At 38.4% G+C, this 17,967-nt stretch overlaps 1 protein-coding gene across 1 annotated transcript in view; it reads right to left on the bottom strand.

Annotated features, from left to right (window-relative positions):
* Nucleotides 1-17,967, bottom strand: part of KCNH7 (potassium voltage-gated channel subfamily H member 7) — a 526,390-nt gene that overhangs the window by 154,538 nt on the left and 353,885 nt on the right. The window contains exon 3 of the mRNA XM_055572409.1: nucleotides 3,202-3,357. Within this exon, the coding sequence (XP_055428384.1) occupies nucleotides 3,202-3,357 (156 nt within the window). The remainder of the gene's footprint in view (nucleotides 1-3,201; nucleotides 3,358-17,967) is intronic.

Below are 17,967 nucleotides of genomic sequence, written 5' to 3'. Positions count from 1 at the left end.
AAGACCAAAAGAATTGCTTAAGAACACAATACAATACTAAGCAGAAAATAAGTGGAAAAAATGGGAGCACAAAAGTCTCCTTAGAGTAATGGAACACATATCAAATAGAGTTTACTCTCAGAAGAAGACAGTTTCACACTGAGTAAGAAATACTGAGAGAAATTCTGTGACCTTAATGGAGAAAGCTTTGGTTAAAAGGGGGATAATAAAAGTGGCTAGAAAAGTGTACAAGACCCAGATGTAAGCTTTGGAAAAGCACTACTTCTTGGAGAGGGGGAAGTATCTTCAAAGGTGGAATTGTCCCTTGGAAGCTAGGAAATACGGAAGCAGATAAATATAAGTTCTCCGTATTCACATATGAAGGAATAGAATAATCAGAGGACAAAAACAAGCAAACAACAAAATCAATTAGTGTCATATATTTTAAAGAACAGGAAACTTCCTCCACAAAACCCGCACATTTACAAACTCCTTGCTATACATGAATTAAACTTTGAACTGAAAAATTTAAGAAGCCACTCAAACAAGACCTATTCTCTTCCCCACCCCCACCAGATATTTCTCATTAGTGATCGTCCAGGAAAGTCCTTAATGAATGGATTATCTGTACAAAGATATCTCTAATACCTATACAAAGAAAACTAATATATGTACAAAGATATCATAAGAGAAAAACAGGAAACAGGAATAAAAACGTGCAGAAGAAAGTGTGTTATGTATCTGGCCATAAGACAGAATAGGTATATAGCACCCCAAAATAAATTTCAAATTTTATACCAGTAATTAGAGATATGAAATAAGATTATAAATTAGGAATTCAAGAACATAGAATAAAATCTGGACAAAGAAGAAAATGCAAAGCAAGACTGAAAGAATACAGGCAATACATTCAAGATAGAAAAAAGACACAATTATCTAAAAAATTAATATCACATTACAAGCAAACCATAAGAATATAGGCCATAAATGAGAGAAGTTAAGAAAATAAAATAGAACAAAGACAGAAAAAAGGACTAGAAAGGAAGTGGTGGATATGAAAGATAGGCAAAGAAGGTGCAATGTTACTTGAGTTTATTATTTGAGTCTCTGAAAAAGACAAATAAACCAAAAGAAAATAGCTATTAACATTATAATTCAATAAAATTTCCTGAAGTATAACATGAATTGAATGTACATATTGAAAGGGCCCACCATACATCTGGAAAAATTGACATAGAATGTCAAACCTAGACATATAAAAGCAATAGTTTTAGACTTTAAAAGTCTGTTTTCATTTGAAAGAAAAGTATTAAAATCTACCATTATTAGTTTATTTTTGAAATTTTCTGGGAATCAGAAAAATAACAAAATCACTTACAAAGTGCAGACAAGGGTTGGCATCAGATTTTTCATTAGGAAAATGTCATGCAAGAAACGTGGAACACCATCTTCTAGGTTCACAGGGCAACAAAGTGTGGACCAAATAGCTTATATCTACCCAGTCTGTCCTGAAACTGTCAGAAAGGCCATGTTGATTTACTTATGAACATCTCCTAAAGAGGATGAACTTTATCCAAGAAGTTTGTTTGGCGAAACTTTGACAAAAAGACAAGTGGTGAGCATTGAATACATTTCACTAGAAATTTAAGGCAAAACAAAAGTGAGAAGTATGTAAATTACATCCTCTGAGAAGCCAGAAGTACTGCAACCAAGGGAATGGAAAGAGAAGGAAATATAATATAAGCTCATCAAATGCCTTGTTGGTAAAAATGGGGGAATGAAATAATATAATTTAAACTGACAAACTGAATGGTAAAAGACTAAGCATGCAGAGGAGTACAAAGGTACTGATAATAGCTGAGCAGAATAATTTGATTAGTCTAATCTCTGGAGGAACAGTGACAGTGAAAGTCGCCCAGTCGAGTCCGACTCTTTGGGACCCCATGGACTATACAGTGCATGGGATTCTCCAGGCCAGAATACTGGAATCAATAGCCTTTCCCTTCTCCAGGGGATCTTCCCAACCCATGGATTGACCCCAAGTCTCCACATTGCAGGCGGATTCTTTACCAACTGAGCTGTCAAGGAAGCCCCTCTGGAGGAAAAGAAATGTCAAAAAGCTACTCCACGAACAAGTACCAGGTTTCGATGATTTCACAGGGGAGCTATACTTAAGTTTTAAAGCCCATACAATCTTGGCATCACAGACTCAATGGACATGAGTTTGAGTAAATTCTGGGAGTTGGCGATGGACAGAGATGCCTGGTGTGCTGCAGTCCACGGGATCACAAAGAGTTAGACAGGACTGAGTGACTAAACTGAACTGACTGATAATCCCCAAACTATTTATTATTATTGCATATCATAGAAAACAGAGAAGACATTACAAATAATTTTCCAAAGTAATTATAATGTTGATAATAATATCTAATGAAATTGCACATATGCAGTCAAAAATTACAGAGCAATTTTCCTGATGAGTATGGATGCAAAATCCTAAATTAATTTTAGATGAAATGAATTCAATATTACAGGATAAAATACATCATGCCCAAATGTGGCTTCTTTCACAGACAAAAGAACAGTTCCATGTTAGTAACTTTATGAATAAGATTTACCATAAAAATAAGGAAACAGAATAGCAAATTTGTTTCCAAAGATGCTGAAAAGGTAATTTACAAATTTCAACACCCATTAATTAATAGAAGCAAATGGAAACTTCCATAAAATTACAAAACACGTTCCACTCAACCATTTGAATTAATGCGGATCACTGGTGGCATTCACACAAAAATCAGGAATAAGTGATGTTCACTATCAATTTCTTTTTAATAATATGTTGGAAGGTAATAGCCAGATCAATTAGACAAGAGAAAACTATTAGATGTATAAAAATTGGAAAAAAAAATGCAGTCTCTATTTTATTAAACAGTTGAAAAACTGAAATGGTTATTTATGTAGCATAGAAAATAGAGAATAAATTCTAAACTATTTTCCAAAGTAATTATAATGTTGATAATAATACCTAGGGAAATTGCATATACACTCTCAAAAATTACAGTGATTTTCCTGATGAGTATTGATGCAAAATCGTAAATTAATTTCAGATGAAAAGAATTCGGTATCACAAGATGAAATGTAAAAATAGTTCCATGTTAGCAACTCTATTAATAAGATTTACCATAAAAATAAAGAAACACGTACATGTTGTCATTTACTTACGGTTTACAGTTTTGACTGGTAATATTGGATTTACCCTCTCTGGTGAAGCAGCATTTTCTTCATCTCTCACATACTCAAAATTAATGATGAACATCATAGCCACGCCCTCTTGGTTTTTAACTGGAATTATATGAGTATTACAAATGAAAGTGGACCCTAAGGAGATAAAAAATAAGTATAAGGTCAAAATTATGTCTTCATTTTGAAGTGTCAGTAATATTAATATTCTAATAAAGCCCTGTAGAATTTTCCATCCTAAAAGATCAGTGAAATTCAATTAAAAATTTAATTTCTCATTTCATATTTTATTGCATATATATTTACATAAAAATACACAAATTTGCCAGAAATATTTTACAGGAAAATTCAACTACTACATTATGGAAAGACAGAATATCAAATCTCATTTGTTCTTATACTCATCACTTTAATTTAAAAAAAAAGACAATTACTTTACATTTCTAGAAATAACTCTTAGCCTTTATATATTTTGATTAATTCTGAATCTATATAAAGTATAGTTGTATAAACAATAAAGATAACTCAGTTTTCTCATCTTGAAGAAAATCTGAAATTATTTCCTTTTTCTTCTTTAATTTCTTGAACATCAAACAGTAAATTATTGGTTCTGTCTTAAAGATGTCCTAATATTTCTTTTTTTTTTTAGGACATATTTGAGACAGAATCAATAATTTACTGTTTGATGTTCAAGAAATTAAAGAAGAAAAAGCAAATAATTTCAGATTTTTTTTTCAAGATGAGAAAAACTGAAATACGTGAACCATGAACTTCCAGATGTTCAAGCTGGTTTTAGAAAAAGCAGAAGAACCAGAGATCAAACTGCCAACATCCGTTGGATCATCAAAAAAGCAAGAGAGTTCCAGAAAAACATCTATTTCTGCTTTATTGACTATGCCAAAGCCTTTGACTGTGTGGATCACAATAAGCTGTTGAAACTTCTGCAAGAGATGGGAATACCAGACCACCTGACCTGCCTCTTGAGAAACCTATATGCAGGTCAGGAAGCAACAGTTAAAACTGGACATGGAACAACAGACTGGTTCCAAATAGGAAAAGGAGTACATCAAGGCTGTATATTGTCCCCTGCTTATTTAACTTGTATGCAGAGTACATCATGAGAAATGCTGGGCTGGAAGAAGCACAAGCTGGAATCAAGATTGCCGGGAGGAATATCAATAACCTCAGATATGCAGATGACACCACCCTTACGGCAGAAAGTAAAGAGGAACTAAAGAGCCTCTTGATGAAAGTGAAAGAGGAGAGTGAAAAGTTGGCTTAAAGCTCAACATTCAGAAAACTAAGATCATGGCATCTGGTCCCATCACTTCATGGGAAATAGATGGGGAAACAGTGGAAACAGTGTCAGACTTTATTTGGGGGGGCTCCAAAATCACTGCAGATGGTGATTGCAGCCATGAACTTAAGAGACGCTTACTCCTTGGAAGGAAAGTTATGACCAACCTAGATAGCATATTCAAAAGCAGAGACATCACTTTGCCAACAAAGGCCCATCTAGTCAAGGCTATGGTTTTTCCAGTGGTCATGTATGGATGTGAGAGTTGGACTGTGAAGAAAGCTGAGAGCCAAAGAATTGATGCTTTTGAACTGTGGTGTTGGAGAAGACCCTTGAGAGTCCCTTGGACTGCAAGGAGATCCAACCAGTCCATTCTAAAGGAGATCAGTCCTGGGTGTTCTTTGGAAGGACTGATGCTAAAGTTGAAACTCCAATACTTTGGCCACCTCATGCAAAGCAATGACTCATTGGAAAAGATTCTGATGCTGGGAGGGATTAGGGGCAGAAGGAGAAGGGGACAACAGAGGATGAGATGGCTGGATGGCATCACTGACTCAATGGACATGAGTTTGAGTGAACTCCGGGAGTTGGTGATGGATAGGGAGGACTGGCATGCTGCAATTCATGGGGTTGCAAAGAGTGGGACACGACTGAGTGACTGAACTGAACTGAACTGAATAATTCTTTCCTTTTTTGTGTAAAATTCACAATGATCAAATCACAATGATTTTGTTTGGTTTGTATTCTGTTAGAAAATAAGAACAAAATGTTTGTCTATATTATTGTGTTAATTTGATCTCTTTAGCCAAGAAGATGACATTCTTTTAAAAGCACAATTATAGGGCTAAAAGATACATTTTATTAAAATCTCCTGGAAATTAAATGAACAAAAAGATGACTCAATTTACAACTAACCACTGCTATCCATCCTTGAGCAGAAAACCCAAGATCCAAGAATTAGGGAAGACAGTAAAGAAGCTGACTTTTCATTTCAACTGACTTCTGCCTGATTTCTTGGCCTGATTTCTAAATCTGAGTATATCCTGAGAGCAGTTTCCTCACACATTTACCCTCTGAATATTTTCTTTAGTTGTGGTTATGGAAATCTTATGTGTTAGGGATTTGTTTTGGGTAAAAAAATATTGAATGTTTTAAAATGCAAAAACTTCAGGAAGAGTTCAGTCATTCAGACAATAGAGTATTTTGATTGCTTTCCCTCTTTTTAAAACAATTATTTGGGAACATCTTGACTCTTGGGGAGAATGATGGTTCAATGTAGAAGCAGGATCGAAGTGTGAAACTTGAAGTGAACTTACTCAGTCGTGTCCAACTCTTTGCACCCCCATGGACTGTAGCCTACCAGGCTCCTCCATTCATGGGATTTTCCAGGCCAGTATACTGGAGTGGGTTGCCATTTCCTTCTCCAGATCTTCCTGACTCAGGGATTGAACCCTGATCTCCTACGTTGTAGGCAGATGCTTTACCGTCTGAGCCACCAGAGAAGCCCTTTTCACCAAGTGAAACTTGAAGGGAAGTTAAACTCTGAAGAAAGATGTGCTAAAGTGAGAGTGTCTTGGCAAAGCCCACAGGGTCCACAGGAAAAATTAGATGGAATCTAGGTGTTTAGATAAAGTCTAAGCTCTTTCATGCTTAATTTAGATTCACTTGCTAGTAGGATGCCTCAGGCAGAGGCCTTGCACTCAGCACTTCAGACCGGAGCTGCTAGTGCAAAATGGCTGCGCCTAACACCGCAACTCCCTAGGCCTGTGCGAGTCACTGTATCCCTAGCACTACGATCTGCAGCGGGGAGTAGCATAGCCCCGCCCCACTCACCAGAACTCCACCCTTCTCCCTATAAAGAGGTCCCAGCCACAATGTTTGAAGCGAGTAGAGCTTGGACTCTAGAGCAGGTGATTGCACCTCTCCATTCTTAGATCAAAGAATAAGTTTTCCTTTGCTTCTGAACTGAACCTCAGTCTTCTTTTATTGACTTGAAGGATACTGGGCAGGAGGACCCTGTTGAGGATCAACCCAGGAGAGTTGGTAATAAGAGGACCCCAAGAGGCTGGAGACAGGGGCACCGGGGTATGAGAAAACTCTTCCCTTTCTTCACATTTCTGAAACTTGTCTCCTGCTGCCAGAACTGAGAACAAAGGCTATTGCTAATATTGCTATCGATTGAGACATTACAGGTCAAAGGGCTTTTGAGGGTGGCCCTGGAGACCTAATTATTATTTATGAAATTATTTCATAAATGGGTTAATGTGCTCCAATTTCCAAGGAATAGATTTACAGATACACTTTTAAAAGACATACCCTTTGTAGGTTGGGGAAGACTATGTGCTAGTTATATTCAGATTTTTCAAATGTGGATAAGCCTCCCTAATTTGAAATGTAGAAGATCTTATTCATAATTAATTTCATTTTTTCTACAGATTGGCCATAGTTTTGCAGTTGTTGGAAAACACGTTTTAAGAATGAGATGCTGCACCTTCACAGTCTTCAGCTACATCTTCAATTCATTTAATAAAATAGCTAGTTGGAGCGGTTGTCATAGTTTCCATGGTAACAAACAGGATGACTTTAGTAAACAGAAAATAAGCAATTTAAGATTGTTCCATTAGAACTAAAAATAGAATTGCTTCAGGCCAGGCATCACAATACAAAATGGTTAAACAGAAAATCTGAGGAGACGCTAGAAATAGTCATTATGTATTTCGATAATGAACCAAAATACATATTGATTTTACCACTTAAAATGACATTTCCTGAATCATTTAGAATATCATTGTGAATTCACAGATTTGTTACTTAGCAGTTTCAAATCTTTCAAAATATGAGGTTTACTGTTGACTGCACAATAAAATATGAAGGACAGATTTTTGAGAAATCAATTAATAAAAGATGTAGGGGTACTTTTGCCTGGAAAATCCCATGGACGGAGGAGCCTGGTGGGCTGCAGTCCATGGGGTCGCTGAGAGTCGGACACGACTGAGCGACTTCACTTTCACTTTTCACTTTCATGCATTGGAGAAGGAAATGGCAACCCACTCCAGTGTTCTTGCCTGGAGAATCCCAGGGACGGGGGGGCCCGGTGGGCTGCCATCTATGGGGTCGCACAGAGTCGGACACAACTGAAGCGACTTAGCAGCAGCAGCAGGGATAGACATCTACTAGGTTTGCAATAGAGCAGAGTAATTTTGCTTTCAGTAATAAGGGGCAAAATCCTGTCTTTTAACAGTAATGCTTGTATATTTACAGTCCAGTGTAAAAAATCATGAAATGATAGTGCTTTGTAAAAAAGTTTGGCTATATGAATTAGCTCTATAGCACATTGAGTAAATGTAATTAATCTAGGATTTACTGCCCACTATCATTGTTCCCTGAATGTTTCTATTAAGCAATATATCTCCTTTAAAGTCAACTGAAGACTCACATTACATTTTTTTCTCTTTTAGTTTTTGAATTTAATGTCTCCATCAATCTTGCATAGACTCCTGGAAAGCAGATATTGAAAGGAGATACATGGAATTTATAAGAGGAGAAGAATCAAATGCATTTTACAGTGCAAGAACAATTTAGCTTGCATAATGCTACAAACTCCAAGTTCTATTAAGACACCACATTTGTAAAGCAACATTACCCTAAGAAGTCATTACTGTGTGATCCTAAATATTTTTGTTAAATGCAACAGTGGAAGCAGAGAAACAGAAGCATAACCCAGCAAACACTAATCTAGCCATGAAGACAAAAATAGATACTTTCTATAATGTTTAAATAGGAGAATTAAAAAAAATCTAGAATTAAAGAGTTCAGACCTTGTTGAAAGAAAGTTATATTGGTTATATTAAAATGAAATTAATAATTTTTCTAAGAAAAAGCTTATTTATAACATTATCAAATAATTATAAAATTATACATGCAATTATACTAATTTAGTAAGACTCGGGTTCATTTCCATGTTTTGCCTCCCAAGTGAAAACATTGTCAAAGCAGGAAAGGCTGCTTAGAAGGAACACTGCTCATTTTAATAAAATGTTTAGAATATTAATTTTTAATGGTAGCCATAGAGTAAGCAAACTTGGAGTAATCTGAATAATTACTCTTTTATTAATAAACTCCTAGCTACATTTTGTAGAAGGCAATGGCACCCCACTCCAGTACTCTTGCCTGGAAAATCCCATGGATGGAGGAGCCTGGAAGGCTGCAGTCCATGGGGTCGCTGAGAGTCGGACACGACTGAGCGACTTCACTTTCACTCTTCACTTTCATGCATTGGAGAAGGAAATGGCAACCCACTCCAGTGTTCTTGCCTGGAGAATCCCAGGGATGGGGGAGCCTGGTGGGCTGCCGTCTATGGGGTCGCACAGAGTCGGACATGAATGAAGCGACTTAGCAGCAGCCACATTTTAAAATAAAATATCAAGACTCCTCCCTTTGAGCTGCTTTAGAGATGCTTTATTCTACAGTTTATACTCATGGGGTAGTCTTACCCTGAAATTAAAAAAATGTGTGGGTGTGTATGTGTATGCTGTCACTTCAGTTGTGTCTCACTCTTTGCAGCCTGATGGACTGTATGTATCTTGCCAGGCTCCTCTATCCATGAGATTTCCCAGGCAAGAAAATTGGAGTGGGTTGCCATGCCCTTCTCCAAGGGATCTTCCTGAGCCAGAGATAGAACCCACATCTCCTGCATTGCAGGCAGATTTTTACCCACTGAGTCACCTGTGAAGCCCCCCAAAATGTACACTGAGCACCTAATATTGGGTCAGGTACTGTTCAGAGTTCTCAGATGGTAATGAGAAGAACAGCTGTGAGAAAACAGATCAAGGTCCTGAACCTGTGTAACATATCCAACTAAGGGAAACATGTTAATAAACATGTAAGTATTCGGTCTATCAAGTAAAAAAGTACAATGAAGAAAAAGACTGGAGAATAAGATGGTAAATAATAATAGTGTTAAGGGAATGTTTCTCGTTCAGAATGACATGTAAGCAAAGACATTTAGGAAATGGTAAAATGGGCTATATGACTTTGCCAGTGCAAAATCCTTTAGGTGGAAGCATGATTGTAAGCTCAAGGAACAGTGTGGAAGCCAGTGTTGCTTAGGCAGTGTGGTGTTTGGGGCATAGAACAGGCTTGGACAGCGAACAAAGTAGGGAGCCACGCCTTGTAGATCATGGGGAAGGATAAAGGGTACGAAGTTCAAGCCGTTTTCCCATTGCCTTCCGACCTGAAGTTGGTTGGGAATTGTAATTTTAGAATTGAGACCGTTTTCATAACAAAAGCTGACCTTTTATCGACCTATTATCTGAGAGTGACCTCATGAAGGAAGGCTCTGCCAAACACCATCCAAAGTCACTGTTGAATTACTCGGTGAATAAAGTTTAACCAGAAGATGAAAAATAAAAGTAAGCTGCATTTTACTCACGTTCCAAGCGTCACACTTCTCAGTAGAACTCTTAGAACAGTACCTGTCATAGAGCGAAACTGACTAATGAGAGCTATTTCTTTTGCTCCTTGATGGAGGGTCTCCAGAGGGGCAAGCTAACTCTCAAGTCTCTCCATGTAATTTCCTCCAGTCTTTTACTTTTCTAGGAACCACAAGCTACATTGTTTGCATTTCTCAGCACCAAGGGGAGATTTTTCTTTTCTGAGTTGATAGGTTTGGTGAATGTCACAAAGTTTTAAATTCTTTTCAGTAGACTGGTGGGGAAGGGTGGTCTTTGAAGATTAAAAAAAAATACCATTTGAGACCTGTCCTAGAAGAAAAACTAAACATAGCGATCTTGGGAAACAAAGGCCTTATCAAATGGGCAGGCTTGTTTTTTAATTGAAAAGCCTATTAGAAAAGCAAAAAGGACTGTTACACTTCTTAGATGGAGAAAGCCCCAGTCATGAATGATTTAAGATATTGAGTGGAGGCACAAGTGAGAAACAAGCAAAATTTGTACTTGACTTTTCAGTACGTAATGCTTCCTATGGGGGCTTTCCCAGTGGGTCAGCAGTCAAGAATCTGCCTGCAATGCAGGAGACATGGAGACCCAGCTTCGATCCCTGGGTTGGGAAGATCTCTTGGAGAAGGGAATGGCTACATACTCCAGTATTCTTGCCTGGAAAATCCCGTGGACAGAGGAGCCTGACAGGCTACAGTCCATGGGGTTGCAAAGAGTCGGACACAAAGGAGCAAGTAAACATTTCCTTTTATTTCTGCTTTTTAAGAACCTCTTCCATTTTCCTCTGCTCTCTCCAAGCCTCCAAGATGAAAATTATGAACCTCTTTCTATCAGTGAGGGGCATCATTAGAAATATTAATCTCTTATAGAACTACTGATAACATTATGGATTACCACCTCAGGATAATTTTTTTAAGGGGAATAGTGAAAAACAACAATTATCCCAAGATGAGATCTAATGCTGCCTCTATATAGAAGAAATATTTTGGTTGTATGGATAAGACCTTTCATATATCCCTCAATTCACATTTTACAAGTCATTGTTTGCTAATATCAATGTTGCTTTTGAACAATTTATGACCTAAAGAATGAGAGAAAACTATTATGGAGTCTTGAAATAAGACTCATCACCAATGTGTCTATATTTGGACATAGGGACTTATAAGGAGGTAATCTTATAAGGAGGTAATTAAAGGAGGACAGGAGAAGGAAATGGCAACCCACTCCAGTGTTCTTGCCTAGAGAATCCTAGGGACGGTGGAGCCTGGTGGGCTGCCGTCTATGGCGTTGCACAGAGTCGGACACATCTGAGTGACTTTGCTTTCGCTTTAAAGGAGGACATAAGGGTGGGGTCCTAATCCAATAGGACTAACCTTTTTTTTTTTAATTGGAGGATAATTGCTTTACAATATTATGTTGGTTTCTGAGTACAACATTGTGAATCACTTCTTATAAGAAGAAGGAAAGATATCAGGAGTCTGCATACCCAGAAGACAGGTCATGTGAGGACCCAATGAGAAGACAGCCATCTGCAAGTTAAGAAGAGAGCTCTTACCAGAAACCAATGCTGCTAGAACCTTGATTTTGGATTTTGATTCTCCAGAACTTTGAGAAAATAATTTCCTGTTATTTAACCCACTCAGTCTGCAATACTTTGTTATGGTAGCCTGAGCTGACTAGGATGCCCTGAGGTGGAACATGTCAGGGCAGGAAGCCAGTGTTGCTAAGACAGATTAAGCTGAGAGGAAAGTGGTAAGATCCAGGTCAGACAGTTACCAGAGCCGGGGAGCGGGTGAGTGGAGGGTGTGGCTAAGGAAGCATCACTTTGTGGGGACTGCAAGGACTTGGGCTGATGAGGTGAAGCCACTGGATGGATTGAGACAGGGAAGTGGCAGGCTCTGGCTGATGTGAAGACATGGACACATGAAATATTTTATGTTTGTTTGTCAAGTAACTTGGTCTAAATCGAGTAATAGTATACTAGAGCATAGAGTGTCAACTCTGTTCCATGATGGACAAGGCTTGAGCAGTAGGAGGTCATGGCCTGATGGCCTTCTATGTTCTTGAAATGTAGTTTTTGGTGTTGAGGATGCAGTGATTGTGTTAAGCATGAGAGTATCTTCAGAGAAATATTTTAGTGTACACATAAACACATGGCTATTATAGGTCCTAGTGATGTGTTAGAGAAGTAATTTCAAAAGGAGCTATTTGAAGAGACAGAAGGCACATTTAGACAGAAGGCACACTTGGGAAGCTGAAAGACTATTTAATAACTCTTACAGCTTCCCAAGTGGCTCAGTGATAAAGAATCCGCCTGCTGATTCAGGAGATGAGGGTTCGATCCCTGGGTTGGACAGATCCCCTGGAAAAGGAAATGGCAACCCACACCAGTATTCTTGCCTGGGAAATCCCATGGACAGATGAGCCTCTGTTTGCCAGGCTACTGTCTATGGGGTCACAAAGAGTTGGCCACGACTTAGTGACTAAACAGTAGCAGCCACAGAGGAGTTCTTTGAAGAGACAGAAGGCACATTTAGAAAGACTACTTAATAACTCTTATACAATATCATATTAACAAGAATAGGTAGGTCCCATGAACTCATATAGTCTGGCTATGTGAGCTAACAGAAACACTTTATACAGAAGCATTATTAACAAAAGGACTGAGCTGTGTCTCTGCTAATGCATTAGCTTAAAGAAATGACCTTAACATAGTAGGCACCAACAAACACAGGCAACATGATTCAATTGTGCCAACTGTGAACATATTTAAGCAGTCGAAGTACTTGACGGAATAACATGGGACCTGAAGTATCCTTTCCGAATTTCTAGGAGAGATTACCCATATGCCTTTTATTTGCAAAATGAAGAACTAACCTAATTTACACAAGCCTGGTTGCCACACTCATGCTCTCTGTGGCAGTGTTAGCTCTGTCTGAGATGTCAACAGCATGAATGATTTATTTTAAATTACCTCTTATTTAAAACAATTTAAAAAATTCAGAAAATGTCGAAGCAATCCCAGTGAGTAGTAAATTCCTTGGACATGTAGTTCTGTGTAGTCCCTGAAATTAGACAGACTTGAGTCTGGTTTTCTTTGCTGAGTGACCTTGGACAGATTAATCTCTCCAAGATTCAGATTCCTCATCTGTAAAGTGATGAAAGGAAGAGAGAGTACCACACTTTACAGCATTGTTGGGAAGCTGAATTTAGACAATGCCTGTAAAGTATTTAGCAGCCTAGCATGTAGAAAGAGAGCAATAAACAAGTTTTATTGTTATTAAATGGGGGAGGAAAAGCACTTTCTCAACTTGAACTGGTGGTTAAACTTCCTTCAAAGGTTTGATGATGAAATCGTCATTCATCTCTTAAAGAACTTCAGAGATAAATCCATCAACTTAATCCCCTTGACTTCAGAGGAGAAATTACATCAAACAGCAATTTGAACAGAATGAGAGCTTAGTAGATGGAAGATTCTTTTATCTTCTAGTGTCTTAAAATATGTCTCCTAACTTTGTAGTGATGAGGCTCTTAGTTTGTTTCTCATATAGTTCCTGTCCCTGGTGGACTGTCCTATTGCCTTTAAAAAGTTACTATATACTAGGTAACTTTTGTGATTATAACAGAAATCTGCCTTTTTTGGCAAGCCCCATAGTGAGTGGAATCTGGTATACAGTAGAAATTTGTGAAGTAATCTTTATTTCTGGATTTGCTCGAGAAGTACTATGATCAGTATTTGAAAGCACATTTTAGAAAGAAAGGTAATAATAATAGCTAACATCTATTGATATTTGCATCCCAGCCACTGTTCTAATGGTTCTCCATGCCTTAATACATTGGCATCTTAAAAAAACTTGACTATGGCACCATTATTATTATTGTGAAGATGAAAAGTAAAACATATATAGACTCATATCGCCCTTGATTTTGGCATTTCTTCTCCTTTCTGCTGGGTTGGATGAAGCACGAGCTGGAATCAAGATTGCCAGGAGAACTATCAATAACCCCAGATATGCAGATAACACCACCCTTATGGCAGAAAGTGAAGAAGAACTAAAGAGCCTCTTGATGAAAGTGAATGAGGAGAGTGAAAATGTTGGCTTAAAGCTCAACATTCAGAAAACTAAGATCATGGCATCTGGTCCCATCACTTCATGGCAAATAGATGGGGAAACAGTGGAAACAGTGACAGACTGTTTTTCTGGGCTCCGAAATCACTGCAGATGGTGACTGCAGCCATGAAATTTAAAGATGCTTACTCCTTGGAAGGAAAGTTATGACCAATCTAGACAGCATATTAAGAAGCAGAGACATTACTTCGCCAATAAAGGTCTGTCTAGTCAAGGCTATGGTTTTTCCAGTGGTCATGTATGGATGTGAGAGTTGGACTATAAAGAAAGCTGAGCACCAAATAATTGATGCTTTTGAACTGTGGTGTTGGAGAAGGCTCTTGAGAGTCCCCTGGACTGCAAGGAGATCCAACCAGTCCATTCTGAAGGAGATTAGTCCTGAGTGTTCACTGGAAGGACTGATACTGAAGCTGAAACTCCAATACTTTGGTCTTTGATGCAAAGACCTGAGTCATTTGAAAAGTCCCTGATGCTGGAAAAGAGTGAAAGCAGAAGGAGAAGGGGATGACAGAGGATGAGATGGTTGGATGGCATCACTGACTCAATGGACATGAGTTTGGGTAAATTCATGAGAGTTTATGAGTTGGTGATGGACAGAGAAGCCTGGTGTGCTGCGGTTCATGGAGTCGCAAAGAGTCAGACACGACTGAGCAACTGAAATGAACTGAACTCCTTTCCATGACTGGTGGAATACATAAAGAAGATTCCAATTCTTTCTTTATGCCAAGACCCTGAATTCCATGATTTTTAAATCAGTTAAGTTCTAAGAGATTTTTATATTTTATAAGCAATGGCCTGAGAACTAAAACCACTTCCTTCACTCAGTCTTATACTTTTCTGCAGCCCTTCTGGATTAGGCAGAGTCCCCTTCTGCCACCTGGGAGGCAGGAAGGCATCATCTACTTGTCCAGCCATGCCCAGCCCCACATTCCATTTGTGTCCATCCAGTCATTACTGCCTCATGAGCATCTTCTAGGTCTTCTTTTGATCAGCTCTGGGCTTTCTAAGAGTAAAGGAACCCTACTCTGTTCCCTCAATCCCTGTATACTATACTTGCTACTACAGTCAAAGCTATAGTTTTTCTAGTAGTCATGTACAGATGTGAGAGTTGGACCATAAACAAGGTTGAAAACTGAAGAATTGATGCTTTCAAACTATGGTGCTGGAGAAAACTCTTGAGAGTCTCCCTTGAATGCAAGGAGATCCAACCAGTCAATCCTAAAGGAAATCAGTCCTGAATATTCATTGGAAGGACTGATGCTGAAGTTGAAACTCCAGTACTTTGATGCAAAGAATTGACTCATCGGAAAAGACCCTGATGCTGGGAAAGATTGAATGCGGGAGGAGAAGGGGACGACAGAGGATGAGAAGTTTGCATGGCATCACCGACTCAATAGACATGAGTTTAAGCACACTCTGGGAGATAGTGAAAAACAAGGAAGCCTGGTGTGCTGCAGTCCGTGGGGTCTCAAAGAGTGGGACATGACTGAGGGACATGTACTGAAATGAACTGATTAGCAACTATATAATTAAATCATGGCTATTATTTTCTGAATGTCTTCTATGCACCATGTGTTTCTCATAAGAAAACTTGATCTCAAAGAAGTTTCTCAAATATGCAGTAGGACCAGGCTTTGAACTCAGACCTTTCTCAGATCTTTCTCCTACATCAGTGTTTTCCAAACAGTCAGATGAGAACTGACTTTCCTGGAAAGGACTTTCTGGAATGGTCATTTGGGAAATGTTCTCCTATAAAAAAGATGCTCAATGCACATTATTGTATTAGAAGTTTTAAGAAGTTCTGTAAAAGCAAGTCCATATTTACTTTGTTTAACACAGCACTTCCCAAATTAATTTGATTCTGAAATGCTATTTTAGAGAAATTTGCAATAACATCCAGCTCCTTAGAAAGCCATTGGAAAACACTAAATTGGGTTATCTCCCTCCCTGTTTTAAAGACATCCTTCTGAGAGGGAGGAAAGTAAATATCAGTAAATATCATAGGTCGCCTAGACACTTATTGGAGAGGAAGGAACTATAGGCAACACGGGGCTGAAGCAGGAGGGGAAAGACAATGGCAAAGATGATATCACCTACTCAGTATACTCTGCTTGGTGTTGGTCCTTATTTGAGTTCTCAGAAATCCAACTAAAATAGCATCAGCATATTTTATAATACTTATTGTAGCAATTATTCTTCCCACAAACTAAAATATTATATAGTATTTCACAAACAGGGTCCAGTTCATACTATATGAGAGAGATCACGTTTTAAAGCACAAAAGCCCTCATCTGATAATCCATTACTTTTCTGCACCAGATATTGCATGACTGACATGTACAAGGAAATATTTTCACACTGTTTTCTCACAGTCTTTATTCTTCATTTTCAAAATTTGAACATATGTGAACGTATAATAATTTGTTGACTTTGTTGACTTGCTCCTTGCCACTGACACATCTTCTTTTAACATAAATGCTCAAGCATTAGGTTCTCATCATACTTGTAAACTTGACTATTGGGGGAAAAAAGCAAGTTCAACTGTCTTTCTAGACTTGATAAACCACTAAGAAATCATTTTGGAATTGAAATAAGAAAGAAAAACTTTTACACCATGTCTGACTCATAAATTACATAGTCTCTTTAGATGTACCAATAGGCTTCCCTTGTGGCTCAGCTGGTAAAGAATCTGCCTGCAATGCGGAAGACCTGGGTTTGATCCCTGGGTTGGAAAGATCACCTGGAGAAGGAAACGCTACCCATTCCAGTATTCTGGCCTGGAGAATTCCATGGACTGTATAGTCTTTGGGGTTGCAAAGAGTCAGACACGACTGAATGACTTTCACTTTAGATGTACTATTAAGATTATCCACTCCCCAGCCCTGGCTCTCATTTAACTTTTGAGCATTTTGAATTGAATTACTGTACTGGGACAGATGAGTATTAGAACAGCTGAGGCTGATTTACAGGCTAACCAAGTCTACATTTGTAATCAGGAATTTTGAGCCATGTTTGTGATAACTTTTTAGTACTTTGTGGCTTTTACACCCAGGTAAATGTTTATTTGGTTCAAATTTTTTTTTTTTAATAAGACATACTCATGTTACCGAACCTCTGATCTACTTAAAGCAAATCCACCCACCAAACTGCCTTTTATTCAATAAAACTGCATGAACACTGAAGCATTTTGACTCAGAATTTGAGAAAATCTGTACATCACCCTTGGTATGTATACACTACTGTCAAGGTCAGACACAATTAGAATCCTGAGGCCAGTCACCACCTTGAGGATGTCGTTGCTAATGAAGCCTGTACACAGCCATATGCCTAGAGTGCTCTGTTCATGGTGTATTCGTGGTTGTTGAAAGAAAATATTATTTGCTCTCACTGTGTTTGCACAGATCATGAGAGGGGTTAAAATTAGGCTTTGTAGGTCTGTCTTGGATAAAAGGTGATAGAAGCAGAGAAGGTGAAATTGAAGGTATTGCTCTAGATAATTTAATCCTCCTCTCTTTTCATAAAAATTCCTATCCTATTTGACCATTATAACTTGGGATTTTCATTTTTATCTGTAAAAAGCATGGGATATTTTTTACAGAATAGCAGAGGGAGAAGAAAAGATGTCCTGTCCTGGCAACCAGTGAAAACTGGGCTTTTCCTTCCCATTGGCAGTGTTAGTGGGGAACACCGTCTCCTGGGCTTTGACACCAGGCTTTGGGGCATGTGGCTACTACAGATGTTCTCTATTCCTGAAGGCTGCTGGAGGCATGGACCTGCAGCAGTCCCTTATGGAGGGACTGCTTTGCAATGGTTCATCTTGCCCAGCAACAGAGAGAGAGGTTCTATTTAAAATTCACCCAGACCA

This window comes from Bubalus kerabau, chromosome 3, assembly GCF_029407905.1.
Source record: "Bubalus kerabau isolate K-KA32 ecotype Philippines breed swamp buffalo chromosome 3, PCC_UOA_SB_1v2, whole genome shotgun sequence".
Lineage (NCBI taxonomy): Eukaryota > Metazoa > Chordata > Mammalia > Artiodactyla > Bovidae > Bubalus > Bubalus kerabau.
Note: the sequence above shows the minus strand (reverse complement) of the source record. Positions and strands in the feature narration are given on the sequence as shown.